Source organism: Mytilus galloprovincialis, chromosome 14 (genome assembly GCF_965363235.1).
Source record: "Mytilus galloprovincialis chromosome 14, xbMytGall1.hap1.1, whole genome shotgun sequence".
NCBI classification, from domain to species: Eukaryota; Metazoa; Mollusca; class Bivalvia; order Mytilida; family Mytilidae; genus Mytilus; species Mytilus galloprovincialis.
The window spans coordinates 3,163,173-3,184,103 of NC_134851.1; the positions used below are offsets into that span (position 1 = coordinate 3,163,173).

General features: G+C 30.7%; 1 protein-coding gene across 30 annotated transcripts in view; it reads right to left on the reverse strand.

Annotated features, from left to right (window-relative positions):
• LOC143059080 (tensin-3-like) overlaps window positions 1–20,931 on the reverse strand; it is a 208,572-nt gene that overhangs the window by 18,832 nt on the left and 168,809 nt on the right. For 16 of the 30 annotated variants that reach the window (XM_076232557.1, XM_076232558.1, XM_076232560.1 and 13 more), the window contains 10 exons: window positions 20,151–20,360; window positions 17,540–18,943; window positions 15,607–15,941; window positions 14,312–14,380; window positions 12,686–12,863; window positions 10,345–10,413; window positions 5,321–5,371; window positions 3,411–3,572; window positions 2,142–2,339; window positions 1,115–1,541 (listed from right to left, as the gene is read on the reverse strand). In XM_076232557.1, the coding sequence (XP_076088672.1) occupies window positions 1,115–1,541; window positions 2,142–2,339; window positions 3,411–3,572; window positions 5,321–5,371; window positions 10,345–10,413; window positions 12,686–12,863; window positions 14,312–14,380; window positions 15,607–15,941; window positions 17,540–18,943; window positions 20,151–20,360 (3,103 nt within the window). Of the gene's footprint in view, window positions 1–1,114; window positions 1,542–2,141; window positions 2,340–3,410; window positions 3,573–5,320; window positions 5,372–10,344; window positions 10,414–12,180; window positions 12,205–12,685; window positions 12,864–14,311; window positions 14,381–15,606; window positions 15,942–17,539; window positions 18,944–20,150; window positions 20,361–20,931 lie in introns of all 30 variants that reach the window. The other 14 variants (XM_076232542.1, XM_076232555.1, XM_076232544.1 and 11 more) reach the window with 14 other exon arrangements.

Below are 20,931 nucleotides of genomic sequence, written 5' to 3' on the forward strand. Positions count from 1 at the left end.
GTAAAAAATATGGTAAAGTATTGTCCACTTAATTACAGTTTGAATTTTGTTTCAAATGTCATTTTTTCTCAATTAATCAAGGATTTGTATACCCATCTAATGAATATTCTGTTCCCACACAAACAACCTCCTTGTCTGATTTTGAAGGCCCACATGTTATAAAATAAATATCATATTAAAAGAAATGCATAACTTAATTTCATCAAATTGAAACTGATATTATTTTTTATTCAAATATTTCCAGTTAATTTGTGTGTTCATTATGATCAAGTTCTTTGATGTAAACATGAATACACTTTATATTTGAATTTGAATTAATTTCCATTGAGGCACTTTTAAGGCGACATCTTTTAATATGTCACATATGAATTTTAGTCTTCATTTTATTATTCATAATATCTATTGTAATCTAAGCCTCTGGGTCATGTTGCATTTTCTGAAGGACTTTATGTCAATATTTAGAAACTAGACTTTGGAAGACCTAGTGGAAAAGATAGGACATGATTAGATTTTTGACAAGGCCCATGAAGAGTAAAGTAATTTTATGCAATGCTTTTTATGATTGACACAATTAATTTTAATACATCATTTATATATAAAAGATCTGGGCCCCCACTTGTGAAAATTCCTGGATCCGCCACTGTCAATATGTGTAAAATGTAGTAAGTGAAACAGATTATATATATTATAATAGAATAGAATAGGTCATTGAAATTTACTGATCTTCGTGAAATGGTTGGAACAAACATGCTAGTGAGATTTAAGAGTTATGTCCCTTACTCAAAATGTAACCAAAATAATTCAAGCCTGCTTCCTAATTGACCATCATACCTATGCTTTATGAAATCATATCTTTAGGAGAGATAGCCAATCAGCTTGCTCTTCAATTTTATGGAGAAAGTATGACTAGACATTCAGGACTGTATGCAGTTATTACATAGCAGCAGAATATAACACTGAATTATTCAGCTTACCTCAAAAGATGGAATATTTAGCAAATATAACACTGTTCTTACCTTCCTGCAGAAGAGGGTCCACTATGTATATTAACACCTGAAGTATTCAGAATAGCTTAAAAGATCGAAATATTTAAAGAATATAACACTGTTCTTACCTTCCTGCAGAAGAGGGACCACTATGCATATTTCCTTGTCTTGTATCCACATGGAGAGTTCCACCATTCTGCTGTGAACCCATGGTACCAAACTGTTGTTGATGTCCTGAGCTCATGGTACTGAAGTTCTGTGAACCAGCTGTGCCGAACCTATCTTGCTGGGAACCCATTGTGCCGAATCTCTCTTGCTGTGAACCCAATGTTGTGAACCTACTAGTTTCTGGCTGTGAACCCATTGTTCCAAACCTATCCTGTGAACCAGTAGAACCCATTGTATGGTATTTGTCATGTGATTCCGTGCGATATGATTGGTTGGAACCTAAAGTATTAAAACCTTGTGGAGATTGGTTGGAACCTAATGTATTGAAACCTTGTGGAGAGGAAACCGAACCATGTGTTGAACTCATAGTGTTGAAATTAGATCCACCTATAAATAAGATATGGAATATTAATAAAATATAATTCAAATTGAATGTAATTCTTCTAGAAAAACACAACAATAACTGAAACTCTACTGCTATTTGCTTATTTTTTGCAAAAAAAAAGACAAATCAACATCAAACTTGATCCCATATGTATTCCAGTCTAAATTTTCATGTCAACTTTACAATTTGAACAATTTAATATATGTGTTTTCAAATTAAAAAAAATAATGTCCCTAAATATTTTGCATGCATCTCTGTATTGTGTGCGTATTATCAAAGAGGTCCATGACTTTAGAGGAGATAGATGAAATTCTAATACAAAAAAGTTAACTCTTTACATTCTAATTCATAGAAAGATAACTCTTTACCAAGATGAAATTCTAATACAAAGAAAGATAACCCTTTACCTAGATGAAATTCTAATACAAAGAAAGATAACCCTTTACCTTGACAAAATTCTAATAAAAAGAAAGATAACTCTTTAACTTGATAAAATTCTAATACAAAGAAAGATAACTCTTTACCTAGATAAAATTCTAATACAAAGAACGATAAATCTTTACCTTGATGAAATTCTATCACAAAGAAATGTAACTCTTTACCTTGTTGATGTTGAATTGGTATATTCTGTGGTGGCATTCCTTCAATCATATTAACATTCTGTTGGGAACCAGTCACGAATTGTTGACCTGGTTGCTGGTTGTAATGATGTTGTGTCTGGTATTTGTACTCGCGATGTTCTGTCTGCTGCTGTGTCTGTTGCTGCTGCTGATGTTGTTGATGATTTTGTTGATGGGTTGCTATAGAAACAAGAAATGAAAAATGGAAATTTGCTTTTTGTTTGCATTTGAAATTTAAACTATGCTTCCTGGAACAACCTGAGATTTTACTGAAATTAAATAGGTCTTGTGTCAATGTGAGTAAGTTGAGAGATTAATCTTTTCCTTATACCAGTGCAGCAAACACATATACCAACTTACCAAATTCAATGTGGATTCAAATTTTTAACATAAAAAAATAGGTCATTTGAAAAGTTCTTGGAATTGGGACAAGTAATATTTGTATGAATTCTAAATGCAAATATTTTCCATATAAGATGCTGAAACCAGATCCAAGATAATGCATACTAAAATATACCGGTATACATGTCAAACATGCAAAATTATTATTATTTAATTTTGTTGAATGCAAATCAACAACAGAAATTATCATTGTGGAAACTCCATTTTATTCTCCTTTTCTTATTCCAGATTTCTGTGTAGTATGTACAGGTGCCTGATTAAGTATGAGAGATTTATTCCAACCACCATATTGGATCAGAGTGAGATTAGAAGACATTACAAAGCAGATACAGACTTGTCAGACTTTGCAGCGCAATCACATGCTTAGATATTTTGTTCAGGTGTCATGCATAAACCATAAACCCATGCTGTTTTTCAAAGCTCTTGTTTTTTTATTTCTATTTTTTTTTAGACTTGCAGCGTCAGTCATTAATAGTTTTGTTTCTGCAATGCATTAAAGTGCTTATGTGAAAAGTTTAAAGGTTTTGGTTATTTGCAACTAAAAGCTAATCTGATTAACTACAATGGCAAAAGCAATTGTCAAAAGAAAACCGTTTTTGCAGAAGAAAACTTGCAATATGCCTTAAAACTGCTAAAATTTGAAGGTAAAAGTCTACACCTGATATATAATAAAGATATTCCCAAAGTAAGTTGAATCTTTAAATCTTATGTTTTTCCCCTGATCCTGGCAGTAATTCAGCCATATTTCCAAACAGTCATAAAAAACGACTAAAAGTTTCAGCAAACTAGCGGCCATTACAAGTTTCCTCAATTTTCTGACTATTTTTTTTTTGTCTATATTAAATCTACCTGACTTCTGCCTTCTAGCAAGATCTTCAGGTATCGAGGCATAAAGTGGATCTGAAGTACGATCCGACGTAGATCTTGTGATCTGTCGGCTGACAATGCGATTGTAATGCTCGTCTTTATCAAATACAGGTGGCGTTGTAGGTGACAAACTAGGCATGGAAGCTATTCAGTCACATGACAAAAAGCAAGATGCACATGTTATTATAAGTGTTAAGATTGACACTTAACTACTAAGGATTCATTATTATTCGTTGGATACCAATTTTCGTGGATTTTGTGGATACAGGTGAACAACGAAATTAAATGTTCAAAGAATAACAAATTTTCTATAGGCTTGTATACAGACTTCAGCAAATCACAATAAAACACAAACATGTAAGTTTTCCTTTATCCAAAAAATTGGTACCCACAAGAAAATGGATCCACAGTATCATTTTTGTACAGCCATCTTTGAAAAAAAGCCAATTTTTTTAAGGTGTTACGGTAAATTGTTTATATTTTGGAAACCATGCACACTTTCCTCTTTCTAAAAATAGTTTCATTGTGTTGTGACATAGAAAAGCTGCTTGCAATCTGCTAGATGGCTCGTTTTTAAGTGCATCTAATGTACTAAACATTGTACCTAATTTTTTTTCATGTTCATCCTCAAGATAGCCTACTTTAACCATAACATGCTATTTCTATAACATGCTATTTCTATAGAATATTTTGTATCAAGCTGTGTTTTATATGTGTAATGGCTATATATATGTTTGAACTTTTCCAATTAATGTTAAAATTAAAATGTGATAATTCAAGAAAGAATGAAATGTATAAATTCAAGAATGAAATGAATGAATATCAGACAAATAAAAAATAAATTAAAATAAAATAAAACAATTTTTTTTAAAATAAAATAAAATTCACATAAAAAAGAAAGACAAAATGAGGATGAAAACATGAAATAATGAAACAAAAGAAAAAGACAAATAACCATGTTGCTACCCTGGATTTACTAATTCTAATGAAAATATTTACTTAAGGTGGTACCCAACACTTTAACTAAAATTAATTTGGCTCGTTTAATTTTCTTAAAATTTTGATAAAGTATTTACTTTGAACCTTTTACAAAAATATAAAAATTTCAAAACATTTGAACCAACCGTTTTATCAGAAAAATTACACTGGTTATATAGCAGTTTGACAAACACTTATTTTGATCAATGAGAAGCTTAATATTCCCTTAACAACACAACGTAATTAAAACATTTAGCTGATTTTACAGAGTTATCTCCCTGTAGTGTTAGGTACCACCTTAAATTTGGTATAAAAAAACACAACAAAATTAAAATAGTCATCAAAATGATCAATTATACTTTTTATTCATTAAAAAAAAATTTCTTCAAGTGAACTTACTTTTCTTCATTTATAACATGATTAGTAACCAAGGTAACAACAACACTGATAAACCAGACATGCTCACAATGTGAAGGAAAACATAACATGCAAGTTAAGTTAGGATAGAGTCAAACCAAAGTTAAATAGTGCTGTGAAGGTCTAAATTCTACAGGCAAACAAACAAAACAGAAAAACACATGAACATAAAATCGTGGTAAAGATATAATATTGTTGACGAAAATAATCTTCATTTTAACATATTTCAATATAAAACTCAGTAACCATAAATTAGGGAAATTATTCTAACAGGGTGAAATATTTTAAAGACACCATTGATAGACTTATTACTGAAACAAAATGGGCCCATGAGCATCTGCTTTACCAAAAATTAAGGAGCAATTTATCAAATATAATGTATGGAGTTAATAATGTCTGTCTAAATTTGTAAACAAATCCCCCTTTTTATTAAAACAGGTTTAAACCAAATACATGTATTATTATAGTGTGAGAAATGAAATGAGAATAATATTTACCTTGCATTGTATAGTATGGTGATCTTGGAGTAATTGGAAATGGAGGAGTAACTACAACCGCAGGCAAAACAAAATAAAATACACATGTCATTACAAAACATCAAAAACAATCCAGGAGATCAAACGCATCCTTGTTGTAACACTGTTAACTTGCAGTAAATGTGCACAGAAACTTTTAAATAATGATTTGAATGGTCAATGAAAGTTACATTTCTTGCTTCAAAATCCTTTTTTGTTGTGGTCTGGATAAAATTTGGTCAATTCACAAAAATGTTAACATATTTGACATAAAGAAATGTTTTCTTTCACTTGCTATAATAGATGTATTTCTTCCAAATCTACCTCATTAAAGATATGTCTCAAATTTCTAACAAATGTGACAGTTAAAAAACAATCTGTTTTAAAATATCTTTAAAATTTTCGACATTTTTAATTTTGTGTGAAATACAATAAGTTGAATAGTTTAATCTTTTGAAATCTTTTTAAACTATCAATCATAATTAACAAGTAAAATAACATGAAACGTTTATGATGAATAAATTAAATGCACTTTTACTGCAAATTAAACCATACACAATCATTCAATGAAATCTAAACGACCAACAAGGAGCTTAAAACATTAATAATTATATGAATCTATTTCATACCATATATACCATAATTTCAATCATTATAAAAGAGTCTTTAACAAATTCCATACTTTTTGAAATCAGGGAATATTTTTTATGTATCATGGACTTTAGTTTGATGATAAATATAAACATTTTCCCATCTAAGTAATTTGTAAAACGAGGTATATATGGTAGGTGTTGTACAAATCATTCATTTTTATCCAATGATCATTCATTTATAAAGTTTCAAAAATGATGTAATCTTTACTGCCATCACATACAGGTATACCGCTTGCCAAAGACTATGCTTTAAGGTCCAAAGACATGAACAACCCAGGGTAAAAATGGCTACCTAAACCTCTCAATCCTAGCAGACGTTACACCTGTATATATGTTTAATAATAATAATCTATAATTTGTTCAAATTATTTCATTAATTAAGGATCTCGGTGCCTACCCTTCATAAGCACCTGAGATCGCCCTCAGTTTCTGATGGAGTTCACGTTGATCAGGTCTTTATTTTTTCTGTGTCGGGTTTTGTATACTATATATATGCATGTTTCGATCTTTTTAAACATTTTTCCATGGCATTATGCCAGTTTGTTCAAGACATGAAATTGCATTTTCCTTTGGTACCTTTTGCCTCCCTTTAGAAATTTTTGACTCCCTTTAGAGATTTTTGCCTCCCTTTAGAGATTTTTGCCTCCCTTTAGAGATTTTTGAATGACTATCTGAGGTCCTTGTATTTTCTTAGCTCTCATGGACAGCCAAGATTTCTAAACAGCCCTAAAGTTGTTTTGACCAATTACACCATTTTGAAACTTTTAAAACTATACAAAGTTAATAGATGATATTCACGCAACGTTCATGCTTACTACTGCAAAATAAAATGTCTAATTTTTACTTTCTTTATTTAACATAGAAGATATATATATATAGTTAACTATGTTGAAATAGAACCTCATGTTTTGACTGACCATCTAAGGCCACCTGTCATCGACAGTCCGACAGTCGATAGTGTTAATTTAACCTGTACCAGCATATGAGCTGCGTCGGATAGAAATTGACCTTATGCAAACGAAAATCAATACCTCTGTTAACCTATTTTGGGTTAAAATAATTTCTACGGAAAGTCTGTAATTGTTCCATAAGTAGGTTTTCATAAGAAGACACCCTTTTAAACGTACCAAAATGCATCTTTTACATCTTAGTTATTCCAAATCGATCAAAGTTTTAGATATGTATATGTGTACATGCACTTGCATAAGGTCGATTTCTATCCAACGCAGCTCAATGTTACATCATAAAAATCTTCAAGGTCAAAAAGGCAAGGTTAAGACAGGTCAGTATTTAATAGTGTAGTACATCAGTTGTTAACCATGATCATCGTTATGGTAATTGCAAGTGCTCATTTTACAAAATAGTCACCTGTTTTCATACAAACATAAAGGCTAGTGACAATAACATGTGACAAGGGTATTAACCAATCGTGAGCATAATTTTAACAAATGTACACAACAGTTGAAATTGATATTTTTTTCAACAGTTTTCTTTAATCTTAATCTTGTGCTTTAGTTATTCTCAATCATTTAAAAAAAACAATTTCACATATTAAATTGACGTGTTACCGTGACAACACAAAACAAACTGTCCATAGAAATTCTCATTTTCCGTTATTGAGGATATCTCAATGTCTGAAGATAAACAGCATATAAAGACCAATATCAACTGTCTTCTTCTAAACTATTCTTAAATTTCACTTTTTTCTTTTTCTTTTTTGTATTAATAAATACTCATTAAAAAAATAAAGGAATACTTTTTTACATCTTTGATAAGTAAAATTTACCTATGGACAGTTTTTTATCGGCAAATTTCGCAAAGAAAAAGATATTCAGTCATTCAGGGAAAATTTCAGAATGTAAGGTTGAAGAGTTCCTTATTCAAGGACAGTTCAAAAAGTAAGACATGATTTGTAGTTTCTGTTTTGCAGGAAATTGTCTTTAAAGTCTTCATACATGCAACATTCATGATTTTTGGTATAAAATTGCTTAGACTGAATAAAATTATCACTGAACATGCAAATACGAGGTATGAATGCTTTTTTCTTCTTTTTTTTTCATTTGATTATCTCCCTTAGATCAAGGTTTTATTTTGTAGATTCAATTAATTAAGTTGATTTAAACTGGGAAAACACTTAAAAATACATAAATTCAACTTAAAACCAGGTGCTCCGCAGGGCGCAGCTTTATACGACCGCAGAGGTCGAACCCTGAACAGTTGGGGCAAGTATGGACAAAACATTCAAGCGTGATACAGCTCTGAATTTGGATTGTGATCAAATTTTTGACATTACATGGTTTTTTTTTACACAAAACAAATGTCAAGATTTTACAAATCAATTAAAGATTTCTTCTTCAAACTTTTTAAATCTAAAATTAAATAGTTGACACAGCATAGGTTTCTGACACAGAATGAATGTGGTCTAATGAACTTAAAAGTTTTTTTTTGCCTTTGAGCAATTCACTATGCTGTTGAATATTAATCCTCTCAAAAAAATGTTTGAAGAAATTTTCTTTTTATTTATGAAATCTGAAATGAGAAAAATTTAACCCCCCCTTTTTTTTCACATCCCCGTTTCCCTTTTTCCAAAACTGATATCAATTCAAATTTCTAATGGAGTTTCAACAATAACTACTCTTTTAAATACATCATAAAATATTAAAATGTAAAATAAAGTGCTTGTTATCACTGAATCAGGTAAAGATTGGTTGGTAGTAAAAGTGAATATACATTGTTTATTGTATAAAACAATAAAAAAACTTCATCAGCAACATTTTATATTGGCAAATTTCCAATGAAGTTATTTACATAAAGTTATTGGCAAATAAAAATAGAAAATGACATCATAGTCATGTCTGGCAAATGTCCAACATACATTATCTAAAAACATTTTAGATAAGATAAGGAAAAAAAGCTTCATCAGCAACATTTTATATTGGCAAATTTCCAATGAAGTTATTTACATAAAGTTATTGGCAAATAAAAATAGAAAATGACATCATAGTCATGTCTGGCAAATTTCCAACATATATTATCAACTACTATTCTATACAAAGAAAGATAACTCCAATTGAAAATTAATTGCTATTGCACAATATTGTGCAATTAGATATTTCTTGCTATTGTGCAATACTGTGCAATTGAAAATTTCTTGCTATTGCACAATACTTGATATGGAATCCTGATTTGGACCAACTTGAAAACTGGGCCCATAATCAAAAATCAAAGTACATATTTAGATAAAGCATATCAAATAAGCCCAAGAATTTAATTTTTGTTAAAATCAAACTTAGTTTAATTTTGGACCCTTTGGACCTTAATATAGACCAATTTGAAAACTGGACCAAAAATTAAGAATCTACATACATAGTTAGATTCGGCATATCAAAGAACCCCAATTATTCAATTTTTGATGAAATCACACAAAGTTCAATTTTGGACCCTTTGGGCCCCTTATTCCTAAACTGTTAGGACCAAAACTCCCAAAATCAAACCCAACCTTCCTTTTATGGTCATAAACCTTGTGTTTAAATTTCATAGATTTCTATTTACTTATACTAAAGTTATGGTGCAAAACCAAGAATAATGCTTATTTGGGCCCTTTTTTGGCCCTTAATTCATAAACTGTTGTGACCTCAACTCCAAAAATCAATCCCAACCTTCCTTTTGTGGTCATAAACCTTGTGTTAAAATTTCATTGATTTCTATTTACTTATACTAAAGTTATTGTGCGAAAACCAAGAATAATGCTTATTTGGGCCCTTTTTTGGCCCTTAATTCCTAAACTGTTGGAACCAAAACTCCCAAAATCAATCCCAACCTCTCTTTTGTGGTCATAAACCTTGTGTCAAAATTTCATAGATTTCTATTCACTTAAACTAAAGTTATAGTGCGAAAACCAAGAAAATGCTTATTTGGGCCCTTTTTGGCCCCTAATTCCTAAAATGTTGGGACCAAAACTCCCAAAATCAATCCCAACCTTCCTTTTGTGGTCATAAACCTTGTGTTAAAATTTCATTGATTTCTATTCACTTTTACTAAAGTTAGAGTGCGAAAACTAAAAGTATTCGGACGACGACGACGCCAACGTGATAGCAATATACGACCAAAAAATTAAAATTTTTGCGGTCGTATAAAAATGATGCAATATTCAATTTCCATTCCATAAAACAAATATAAAATCACTTTTTTTGTGAAAAAAACAGGCATTCAAACATTAACACAGTAAATATTGAAAATTTTGTTTTTGAAATTAAACTACAATTCGAAGACAACATTTACATGCAAGTCTATGACTGAAACTCTGATAAAATAAGGCAGACAAAAAGGTTAAGGACAACATCTGTTATTTACCATGCAGATCTCTTACGGATCCCAGCGACAACCGTCGGACTTTCTGATGTACCGACTGTATAACTTGCTCTGTTAGCGCCAAATATAAACAAATAGCATTTAGAAAAAAATCGGCAAACATCTATCTTTTATCAGTAACCTTAAGTTTTTAATCTATTTTTCATTTGAATATCAGACAAAGTAAACTTCAACACTTATGCTTAAATTGTTTTTTTTAAACACTTAAATATAGTCCTTTCATTATAGTGTTTTAAAAATTCTCTTAAACAATTCTTAGCTGTCTCATTTTTTTATAGTTATTACTACATTAACTATTTATTGAAAATTAAATTAATCATTAAAATCCAATATTTCAAAGTTAACCTTATTTTTATTGTGTATAATATGCATCGCCTGCACCAATTACAGATTTTAAGTAAAAAGTTCAGATTACACTTGACCAAGTACGGTATGTTCTGACATTTTTTGAAACTATGATAAAATTGAAAAAAAATTTAGAGTATAACAAGAGGCTGTCACAACGACAGCAAACCGGATTTATTAACATTTATTTGTGTCCTGGCAATATCACAAGAACCATTACTGATGAATGGGGAAAGTGAAAATCGTCAATATCAAATTTGACCTCCATTTTGTCATCTGTATCAACATATTAAAATTTGAAAAGCTTAGATTGAATGGTTCATGAGTAAATGCAACAACGTGAATGGAAACGCCATTTTACGATCTTTCAAGAACCATAACTCCTGAACGGTAAAAGTCAAAATCGTCATTATTGAACTTGACCTCTATTTTGTCATCAGTAACAACATATTAAAATTTCAAAAGCTTTGGTTGAATGGTTCATGAGAAAATGCAGAGACACGACGGGAAACACCATTTTTCAATCTTTCAAGAACCATAACTCCTGAACGGTAAAAGTCAAAATCATCATTATTGAACTTGACCTCCATTTTGTCATCAGTAACAGCATATTAAAATTTCGGAAGCTTTGGTAGAACAGTTCATGCATAAATGCACGGACACGACTAGAAACTCCATTTTTCAATCTTTCAAGAACCATAACTCCTGAACGGTAAAAGTCAAAATCGTCATTATTGAACTTGACCTCCATTCTGTCATTAGTAACAACATATTAAAATTTGGGAAGCTTTGGTAGAACAGTTCATGCGTAAATGCACGGACACGACTGGAAACTCCATTTTTCAATCTTTCAAGAACCATAACTCCTAAACGGTAAAAGTCAAAATCGCCATTATTGAACTTGACCTTCGTATAGTTGTCAGAAATAACATATTAAAATTTTAAAAGCTTTGGTTGAACGGTTCATGAGTTAATGCACGGACAACATTTGATTGCCGCCCGCCCGCCCGGCCGCCCGCCCGCCCGGCCGGCCGCCCGCCCGCCGTACATCCCCAAATCAATAACCGACATTTTTGTCACAAAAATCCGGTTAAAAATGCTCTTACTCATTTTATCACACATTTTGGGATGCTATTAGATAAATTACTTTTGACAGTTATAATATAGACTGAATGTGTTTTTTTAAACTTGGTCTAGTAAAATAATTAGTAATTTATGCATTGCCTTAAAAGCAATTTAGTCTATTTATCAGATCTTATCTGCCCCCAAAAATAAAAAGCAAAAAAATTTCAGACAAAAATATTTGTTAATTTGATTTTTGTTATTTTCCAAGGCAACTAAGTTCTAATTTCGAACAAAACAAAATAATAAGCAATCTGTTAAAAAGTCACGTGCCCCATGTGCAAAGCTCAAATTTCCAAAACCGAAAATAAAAACGTAACAAAAATAACAAAATCATACTTGGCTACTTACAATCATCTAATTTATCAAAAATGTCTGAAATTTTATATAACATAAAATTCCAACTAAACTCAAAAGTTCTAAAAATGCAAATATATGTATCACCCTTTTTTTTTTAATTCTTAAATAATTCAAAGGACAAAAAAAAAAAGGAAAAGTAAAAAATTTCTTAAATTTACCAATTATTTTTCCAAGAAATATAAATTCAAAAACTATTGCCTTTTATAAAATGTTTTAAAGGGCCAAATCAATTTAGAAATTATATCAATTTCAATAAATCTAGCAATAGAAGTTTCCTAGATATATAATTGTAAGATGACTTTTAAACTTCAAGCCAAACTAAATAAACTTAAATAAATGAAGGTGTTTCCTATTGCAAAATGTATATATAAAAATAATATTAATAAACATTTTTTTTTTATCCCAACATAAATTTTTTTTTTTGTGTGTTTTTACAGTTACCTCATACCATACTATTTTTATTCTTTCATAATCTTCTGTTAACAATGAAACGTACCTGCTGTTGACACTGGGCTAACAGGGAAGCTCGGTGTAGTAGATCTTGGCAGAGTACCAGTTTGTATCCCTTCTGGTTCCAATGGTTGCATGCCAGGACCAATGGGTCTCAGACTAAATCTATCTTCCTCCACGACGTTGATATGTTTTGGACGTGGAGCAGCTATTTCTTGATGCTGCTACAAAGTTTGATTTCAGAAATTTAACACAGACATAAAACAATAAAATTATTCAATCAGAAAGATCGAAAAATAGTTGACGATTTTAAAATAAGAATATGGAAAATATTTTCCAGTTGACCTTGATAGATAGTATCTATTTAAATATTCTGACGGAACATAAACAAAAAAAAATTTGTGATAAAATTTCAAAATATTTAAATGGTCATTTTAGACTTTTGCATGAAGTGAACAGCATTTCTAATTTTGATATTTACTATAGTATTTTGTTAAAATTAGATTAAATTGTAACAGAAATAAAAATCCTGTGTTGTATTGTCCATGGGAATTAACCTTTTTCAGTAAATTGAATAAATATAGTTTTCAAAATCTTTAATTAGACTGTTACCCGAATGAGTAATTTCTCTTCTGGCTCATAAAAAAAAAAGTTTTAAAGGAAAATAAAACAAGGTAAAAACTGAACAAAAGTTATAAATTCTGTCTATATACCAATTAACATATGTACAATTCAAATATATAAGAAAATATGAAGTCCTTGATACAGATATTTATACTGTTACCAATACAGATTTGGTTAAAATGAAATTCAAACATGTTTGTTAAAAAAATATTTTCAAATTTATTTTTTGTGTGAAATGGCAGATTATTTTTTTAAACCAACAATCCAATAAAGAAAATAAAATATTGTGTCAGGGGAGATAATCATGCTCACAACAACAAAAAAAGGAAAGTTCATGCTCATTCAAAAATGGGAGAATTTATGTAAAAAAAAAGATAAAACATGCTTAGAATACCAGAGTATATTCAGATATACAAAAATGATGTGAATATTATACACATTCATAATCAGTAAAATATTATAAATAAGTATCCATATACATGTAATATTTAGATTTATTGCATATATAATTATATTTTCATAATAATGTCCGATGTAGCTAAAAATAGTATGCAAATGATGTAGGAAATACTTCTAGTCAAAAATATTAACTGAACAAGTGTTACTTTCTGACTTACAAAAAAGGTTTTTTTTGAGAGAATCCATGCTTTAAATATTTTTTTTATTTGATTTGAAAAAGATAATAAGAATATGAGTTGTCTACCCTTACAGTGAGTTGCTTCCCTTCCCTTCCCTTTTTTCCAATCTGTTATAAAACATTTCTAGGATCAGGTTGGTTAACAATATTTATTTTGCAAATTAAAATAAAAATTGTATAACCTATCATGAAGGATGTATTTTTTTTCCTAATTTTTTCAGACTATATATTATCTGCTCATGTAGGAGGGTGTTACACTCAAGTTTGGACAGACAACTCATCAATATCATATAATTAAAGAAATATAATAAAAGAGAAGATTTTCAGATTAAATTTAAAAAAGATTAAAATATCAAATTATAAAATTTAAATGCCGTATTGTTTAGAATTAATTTCCATGCTAATGTCTACCTCTTCTTCAGAATATTTGCTCATTAAAAACAAAACTTCGTCGTCTAATTCTGAATCCTGGATTTCACTCTTAAGTTGTAAAAGAATATTTCATTGTAAAATTGTAAACCGAATAATGTATTAAAGTAAACAGTTCTTTGACCTATAATTGTTAAGTTTTAATACATTGTGACTTTGATAGAAAGTTGTCACATTGGCACTCATACCACATCTTCTTAGCTATATTTAAATTGTAAACTAACAAGAAATATTGTAAATATCTAAATTTACTGGCAAAATTATTTCGATAAAATTTTCTGATCATCTTATGTTATTCATAAACTTGCAACCTAGCACTAATATACAATGCCCTAAAGAAAGATTTTATTCCTTCAACTTGCCTACGAACTACAGTACTGCAGTTTACCAATTAGAAAAAAAAATAATAATCTATATTATAAGACACTGTAGAAATTTAAGTTACAACTAATATACAAAGGGGTATAATTAAATACTATTGATGCAAGTTAGTCACAACATCTAATTATAATTATGATATAAAAATATTACCAATTCTGAAATAAATTGGGGTATTAAATGAAATGAAATTACAATAAGAATAAACAATTCATAATATCCCATTTGCTGTTTTTCATCATTTGCCAAATTTATTTTCAGTCTTATCTTAAGAAAGAGATTAAATTACCCATTTCTATTTTTTAACTTTCACTAATTCATTAATGTACTTTTAACAGCTAATGTGAATATTTTGAATAGTTTACAGACATACCACAAAGACTTGTTAATAATTCTGACTTATCTCCCTTTGGTCTGCTTTGATAAAAATATACAACAATAATTCAATCTTTACTTTTATTTGATTAAGTTTGAATTGTTATTGTGCAAAAAAACATTTCTTTTTCGTAGCAATTTCTTGGTCTTGTTGAAACACTAGTAGTAGTTGTGAATGTATTAAATATTGCTAATCACTTCAGCTTATTCGATATCATCTTTACACTGGAGAAAAATACTCTTTTGTGGTTACTGAAATAATTGATAGGGCAAATTTCTTGCATTTAAGGTCACCTACAATATTGACAGGCTAATTTTTTTTCGGTTGTTTAGTTTAATATGATTTTATTTAGGGGACATTGCAAGACTTTTCCGATACTTTTAAGGTCAGTCTTTGTTATTGAGTAAAATTGAGAATGGAAATGGGGAATGTGTCAAAGAGGCAAAACCCCTACCAAAGAGCGGAAAACAAGGTCAGTCTTTGTGATATGTTTAAAATGAAAATAAATAGTATAAATACATACATCTACGATTACATGCGGGGAAACATTATCCCATGATGGTGACATGCTTCGTGGCTCCTCGTTACTCACTGTATCCTGTTTCTGCTGGTTATGCGTCTCAAATGTTCTTGTTTCATATTTTCGTGTTACTCTCTGGGTTTGCTCTATCTTTTGGAATCCCTGGTTTCCTGTCTGCTGTTGTTGTGGTTGTTGGTTTTGAACTTGCCATGTTGGTTTTGTTGCGATAATTGAATTGGATGCGGCTTGTAAAGATTTTTCAAGTTCATCCAATGATCTTGTTTTGTCGATTTCTGTTTTTTCCGTTCTTTCGACTGTGTTTGTTCGATGATGTTGGACTGCAAAATAAATGGAATAATTGAATATGATAATATACAAGAACAATTTTATCACAAAATTAATATAAATTAAAAACTTTACAAATGTTCAATTTGAATTTGACAGAAGATTTCAATCTTTTTATTAATTTAAATTCTTCCTATTAAATTGCATTATATTAACACAATACTTATCTTTTCTATGAATAAATAAATTAGCTAAGCAACTTTACGGAAATTCAATTTCTTGTTTTGTTTTGATACATGTAACATATTTGATTACTGTAACTTAACAATATTGTAAATCTGACAAACAAGCAAGCTTGAGGCTCACTTAGAAAGTCCTTTACATGTGTTAAAGACATCATAGAAATCAATTTTGGCATATTTTCATAGCAGTGAAATAAATATATTTGAAATTGTGAAATATTAAAAGTGTCTGAATATATCGTAGAAGTGAAAATGAACAACTTAGTGCTTTAAGCACAAAAAGCAAAGTGATAAAAAATATTTTCATGCAAATTGAAGCTTTTTTTGCATAAATTTGATTCATTCAAATTATGTAAATATGGTAAATAAACAGAAAGAAAACAAATTCATACAAGAAATCTTTGTTTTTTGAATTTTCAAAACTGAATGAATCAAGACTGTTAACCATGCAAATAAAATATATTAACAATCTGAAGAGAAAAAAACATAATATGATAAATAATAATTATATTTCAAAGAATAATTATTTCATGCTTAACAAAATCAGTCCTACACCAACAAAACTGTAAAGAAAACAGACAGTTTTAAAATAACAACCAAAAGACATAAAGACATAAATAATATTCAGATTCTTCTTTGGAATTTGATAATTTCCCCAAACTTGCAAGTTTTCTCTCATGAGATTTAAAAATTAAAGAATCTGAAAAATTATTTCATTGTCTTTTAATCAAATTAAAAACATTCCATTCCAAAAAGCAAGTCAAGACACATTACGGAGTTATCTCCCATTCAACTGTTAGAGAGAGAGTTATCTCCCATATTCATTCTGTGAGTAGAAGCTCTAAACAACAAATCATGGCAGTTTTCAAAATCGCAAAATTTCGGCTCATTCGCAGCGGACATTCCAAAAAATGCATTCTATTTTTAGAACAAGTCTAGATAAGGGATTGCAGTCTATTTATAGTACAGGTCACAACATTGGAAGAGGAGGGAAACAGTTAAACACTTGAGAGATACAGATCAGATACAGATTAAAGTATGAATGAAGCAGACTATGGCATAAGGCTAGAAATGGTATTTAGACTTGGTTTTTTTTTCTGTTGCCAAATTTTTCACAATGAAAGATAAAAAAAATTCTTAGATGATAAAAACAATTTCAAATGAAAAAAAAAAATTCACAAAAAGATTTTTTTTTTATATTGCATATATCTCATGTTGTGAAATGAAAAAAAAAATATATGGTAAAAATGTTATTATTATATATGAAAAGCAGCAAAAGCTAAAAAATATTTTAAAATAGTCATTCAATAAAAAGTATCAAAAACATTGAATGCAAAATTACATAAATATTGTATAAAAAATAATGTGTATCTCTAAAGTGCATGGTTTTTCGACAGGTCTAAACGTACCTGGCTCTGGATTATTTTCTCCGGCAGTTCTATGGACGTAAACTTCAGTGATGTAATGAGATTTCTTATCCCCTTCTGGGAAATTTGTTTCTTGAATTTCCGTCACTTTGGTTTTTGTTGGAGAATATCTCGGAAGGCTCTTAGTGAAATCAGGTGACTGATCCCTTATGGTTTGACGAATTTCGTAATTAGATGTCTTTTGGACATTCTGTTGGTTGGTTGGCGAGAAGCTACGCCGTGATAGGGGAGGGGTTGTTATGGTAATTGTTTTGACTACTGGCGGCAGTATGACTTCAGACTGCCTATCGAAAGTAGAGTCAGAATTTTGACGATATGAATTTTGACCCTGAGAGGACTGCCATGAATTGCTTGAACTACTTGTTCTTGACCGTTGCATGTAATCTTTGCTACTACTCCTAAGTGGGGGTGAAACAGGCATATTTATTTGAATATTTGTCCTGGTTTGCCCCGGTGATGGGGGCGGTTTGTTAGATTCAGTTCTGTAGCTTGAAGTTGTATAGGAAGATTCACCTGTAGGGTACGTTCTCACTGGAGGCTCTGGAGATTTATCTGTCGAAAAAGTATGAGTCTTTTTCATGGAGTATGAGTAATTTCCCGTTGTGGGTCCATTGCTCATAGTCGGGGGTGGTGACATGTTTTGTTGAAATGAGGTCTGCATAACAGCTTGTTCATCGGCCTCATTTTGAGCACGTTTCGTAAAATATTTATTCTGTGCAGATCTTAATTCATCTACTAATTGTTTCTCCTGTTGTTGTCTCTCTTCTGACTTACTATCTTTCCGTTCCCGTAACTTTTGTTGTTGTTGCTGTAACCACGACGAGTTATCGGCGTCAGACCGTGAGTATGAGAATTGGTCACCATTCTGATGTTCGTAATCAGTCCGTACACTATAAGGTAATGTTGTAGTTTTAGACGATTCGGTTCGTCGAGCTAACTCTGGCGACGCTGGAGTATAGCTGAAGGCATTAGGAGGCACATATGTTTTACTATCGTCGTTAAATGTTCTTGTTGAATAGGAATAACTTGTTTGTTGTTGTTCTGGCACTTTATAATTCACCTCTGCTGTACGATATGTTAGTTTCCCGTCTGGACCCCTTTCAGTATCATACGTCCTAAATGTTCGTGTATCGTTAGATGAAGAATGGCTACTTTTAGGGGGACTTTTAGGGCTAGTAACAAAAACTTGGTCATTTAACAAATCACTAAGAATCATATCGAGTTCCTTCTGTTCGTCCACAGTCGCTGCCTTTTTTGGCAGGGTACTTTGAGAACTATAGCTCGATTTCATTGTGTTGTTACTCGTACTATATCCCTGCTGTTGGACTGGTTCACTAGTACGTGCATGTGAGCTGTACTGACTGGTGCTCGTGTTTCCAACTAATCCTGAAAGAGAGGTATAAAATGAAACATCTAAAATATGAATTCTAAAGGTCTTATGAGATTAGTGTAAATGTGGGTACTTCTATATAGGTTTTTTTCATGTTTCATAAAATAGAACCATCTCCATTGTAAAAGTATGGATACAATTAGGATTTATGAAGATATCAAACTCATTCTGTGTTGATTCAAAACTCCATAAAGATACTTATTTGAACACTTTCAAAATATAGGAAATTTTACCTAAAACTAATCAAATCAAATTTTCTGTTTCCTCTTTCACAAAGAAACTTGTATGCTTGTTTTCTTTATGAAGCCACAAACTTGTTTCCTGTCAATGTTATTGTGACTGAGTTCTGAAGTCTCTTAAAGAGTTAAGAACTTCAAAATTTTGTTTGGTTGATTGAAGGTGTTAAAAGCCACTGTGAGCACTCTTGCAGTCTTGGCTATTTCATGGCAACCAGTTTTTATTGTTGGTGGAAGCTGTTATACCCAGTTAGAACCACCAGCTTCTCCTTAACCCGAATAATTCAGTCGCTCCCCTTCATCGATCTCTCCTACTTGCGAGGGCCTGAATTCCTTACACGATAAAAATTCTTCATGAATCCTGGATTTTGATTGGTGCCCTGTAGAAGAGGTGACCAATCAGCAATTAGCTCCATTTTATCGAGATAGGTAAATCCAGAGTTAATTCCGAATGGTTGATTGAAGATTTTTCATTGTCTATGTATTCAGGCGCTAATGTAGTAAGCGGAATATAACGACTGAATTATTCGGGTTAGCTTCTCCTCCAACCTTCAGCAGAAAAACTGACATTCTTACAAATGCATTTAGTGATGATGATGATGAAGATGATAGATATGTGTTGTAAATTGTGGTAATCAAAATAAAAGTAATAAACCAATGTCTTTTTTTTTTTAAAATAAAATTAGTTTCTATCAGTCTAAGTTTAGTATTCTAAAAAGAACCAAGGAGTGATAAAAAATATCACAATCAAATTATCATAATCTTCACAACAAAGACTTGAAAAAAAAATCATAAAATGTTTGTTGGATTTTTTTGTTTGCTTTTTAAAACTAAGCTTAACAAAATAATATCCAATATGCTCAGTACCCCTACATCTTATGTACTGTTACAGAAAATACACTTGTGAAATGTTTTCAAGACATTGGTTTATTATTAAAAACACACATGCAGGGAATAAAATTAATACCAGAGGAGGCTGAAATACCAGAATCCACGCTTGAAGCCTGTGAGCCATTTTGAAACTGTGTGTTGCCATTTTGTAAAATGGTTGAGTTATCGACAAATTCATGCTGTCGTTTATGTACTGTTGCATATAAGCTGCCATCAACTGGGCCCTCTGCATGTCCATATGAAATTCGTGATGTTGCATTATGGGACATGGCCATGTCTCGCATATCTGAAAATTAGTAGCTACTACAGAATACAAAATTAAAAAAACATGCATCTGAATAAGGTAAAAAGGAAATTGTATTCAGTTTATTATTCACTCTAGAGGTTGAAGTCATAAAACTTTGCTCAGTGCTCGGAGCACAAAAATCATGCTCAAAACATAAAATCAAACATTTTGATTGGTTGATTTTGGAGTATGAGTACAAAAAACTGACTCGAAAGTTTTATGACTTCAAGGCCAGGTCTGATAAAATGTAGAACTTTTTTTCAGCAGTGAATTGTCAAACTGATTGCAATTTTAATCAACAAAAATAATACTAGCATCCAGGCAAAAAATGTGATTGGTAAAACTTTTAAAAAAGAATATGATTTTTGTGAACTTGTATATTTTCCTATTTAAAATATCTATTAGATTTTGGAATTTTTCACCCAATTATTTAAATATTCTCAAAAATTATTATATTTTTTACTTGCTCATGATGATGATGATGATGGTTGAAGTTTTTAATGACCTTGACTGGCTAAACACTTTTTACATGCTCAACATTATTTTTAGATAATATTGAACTCTTCTCTTG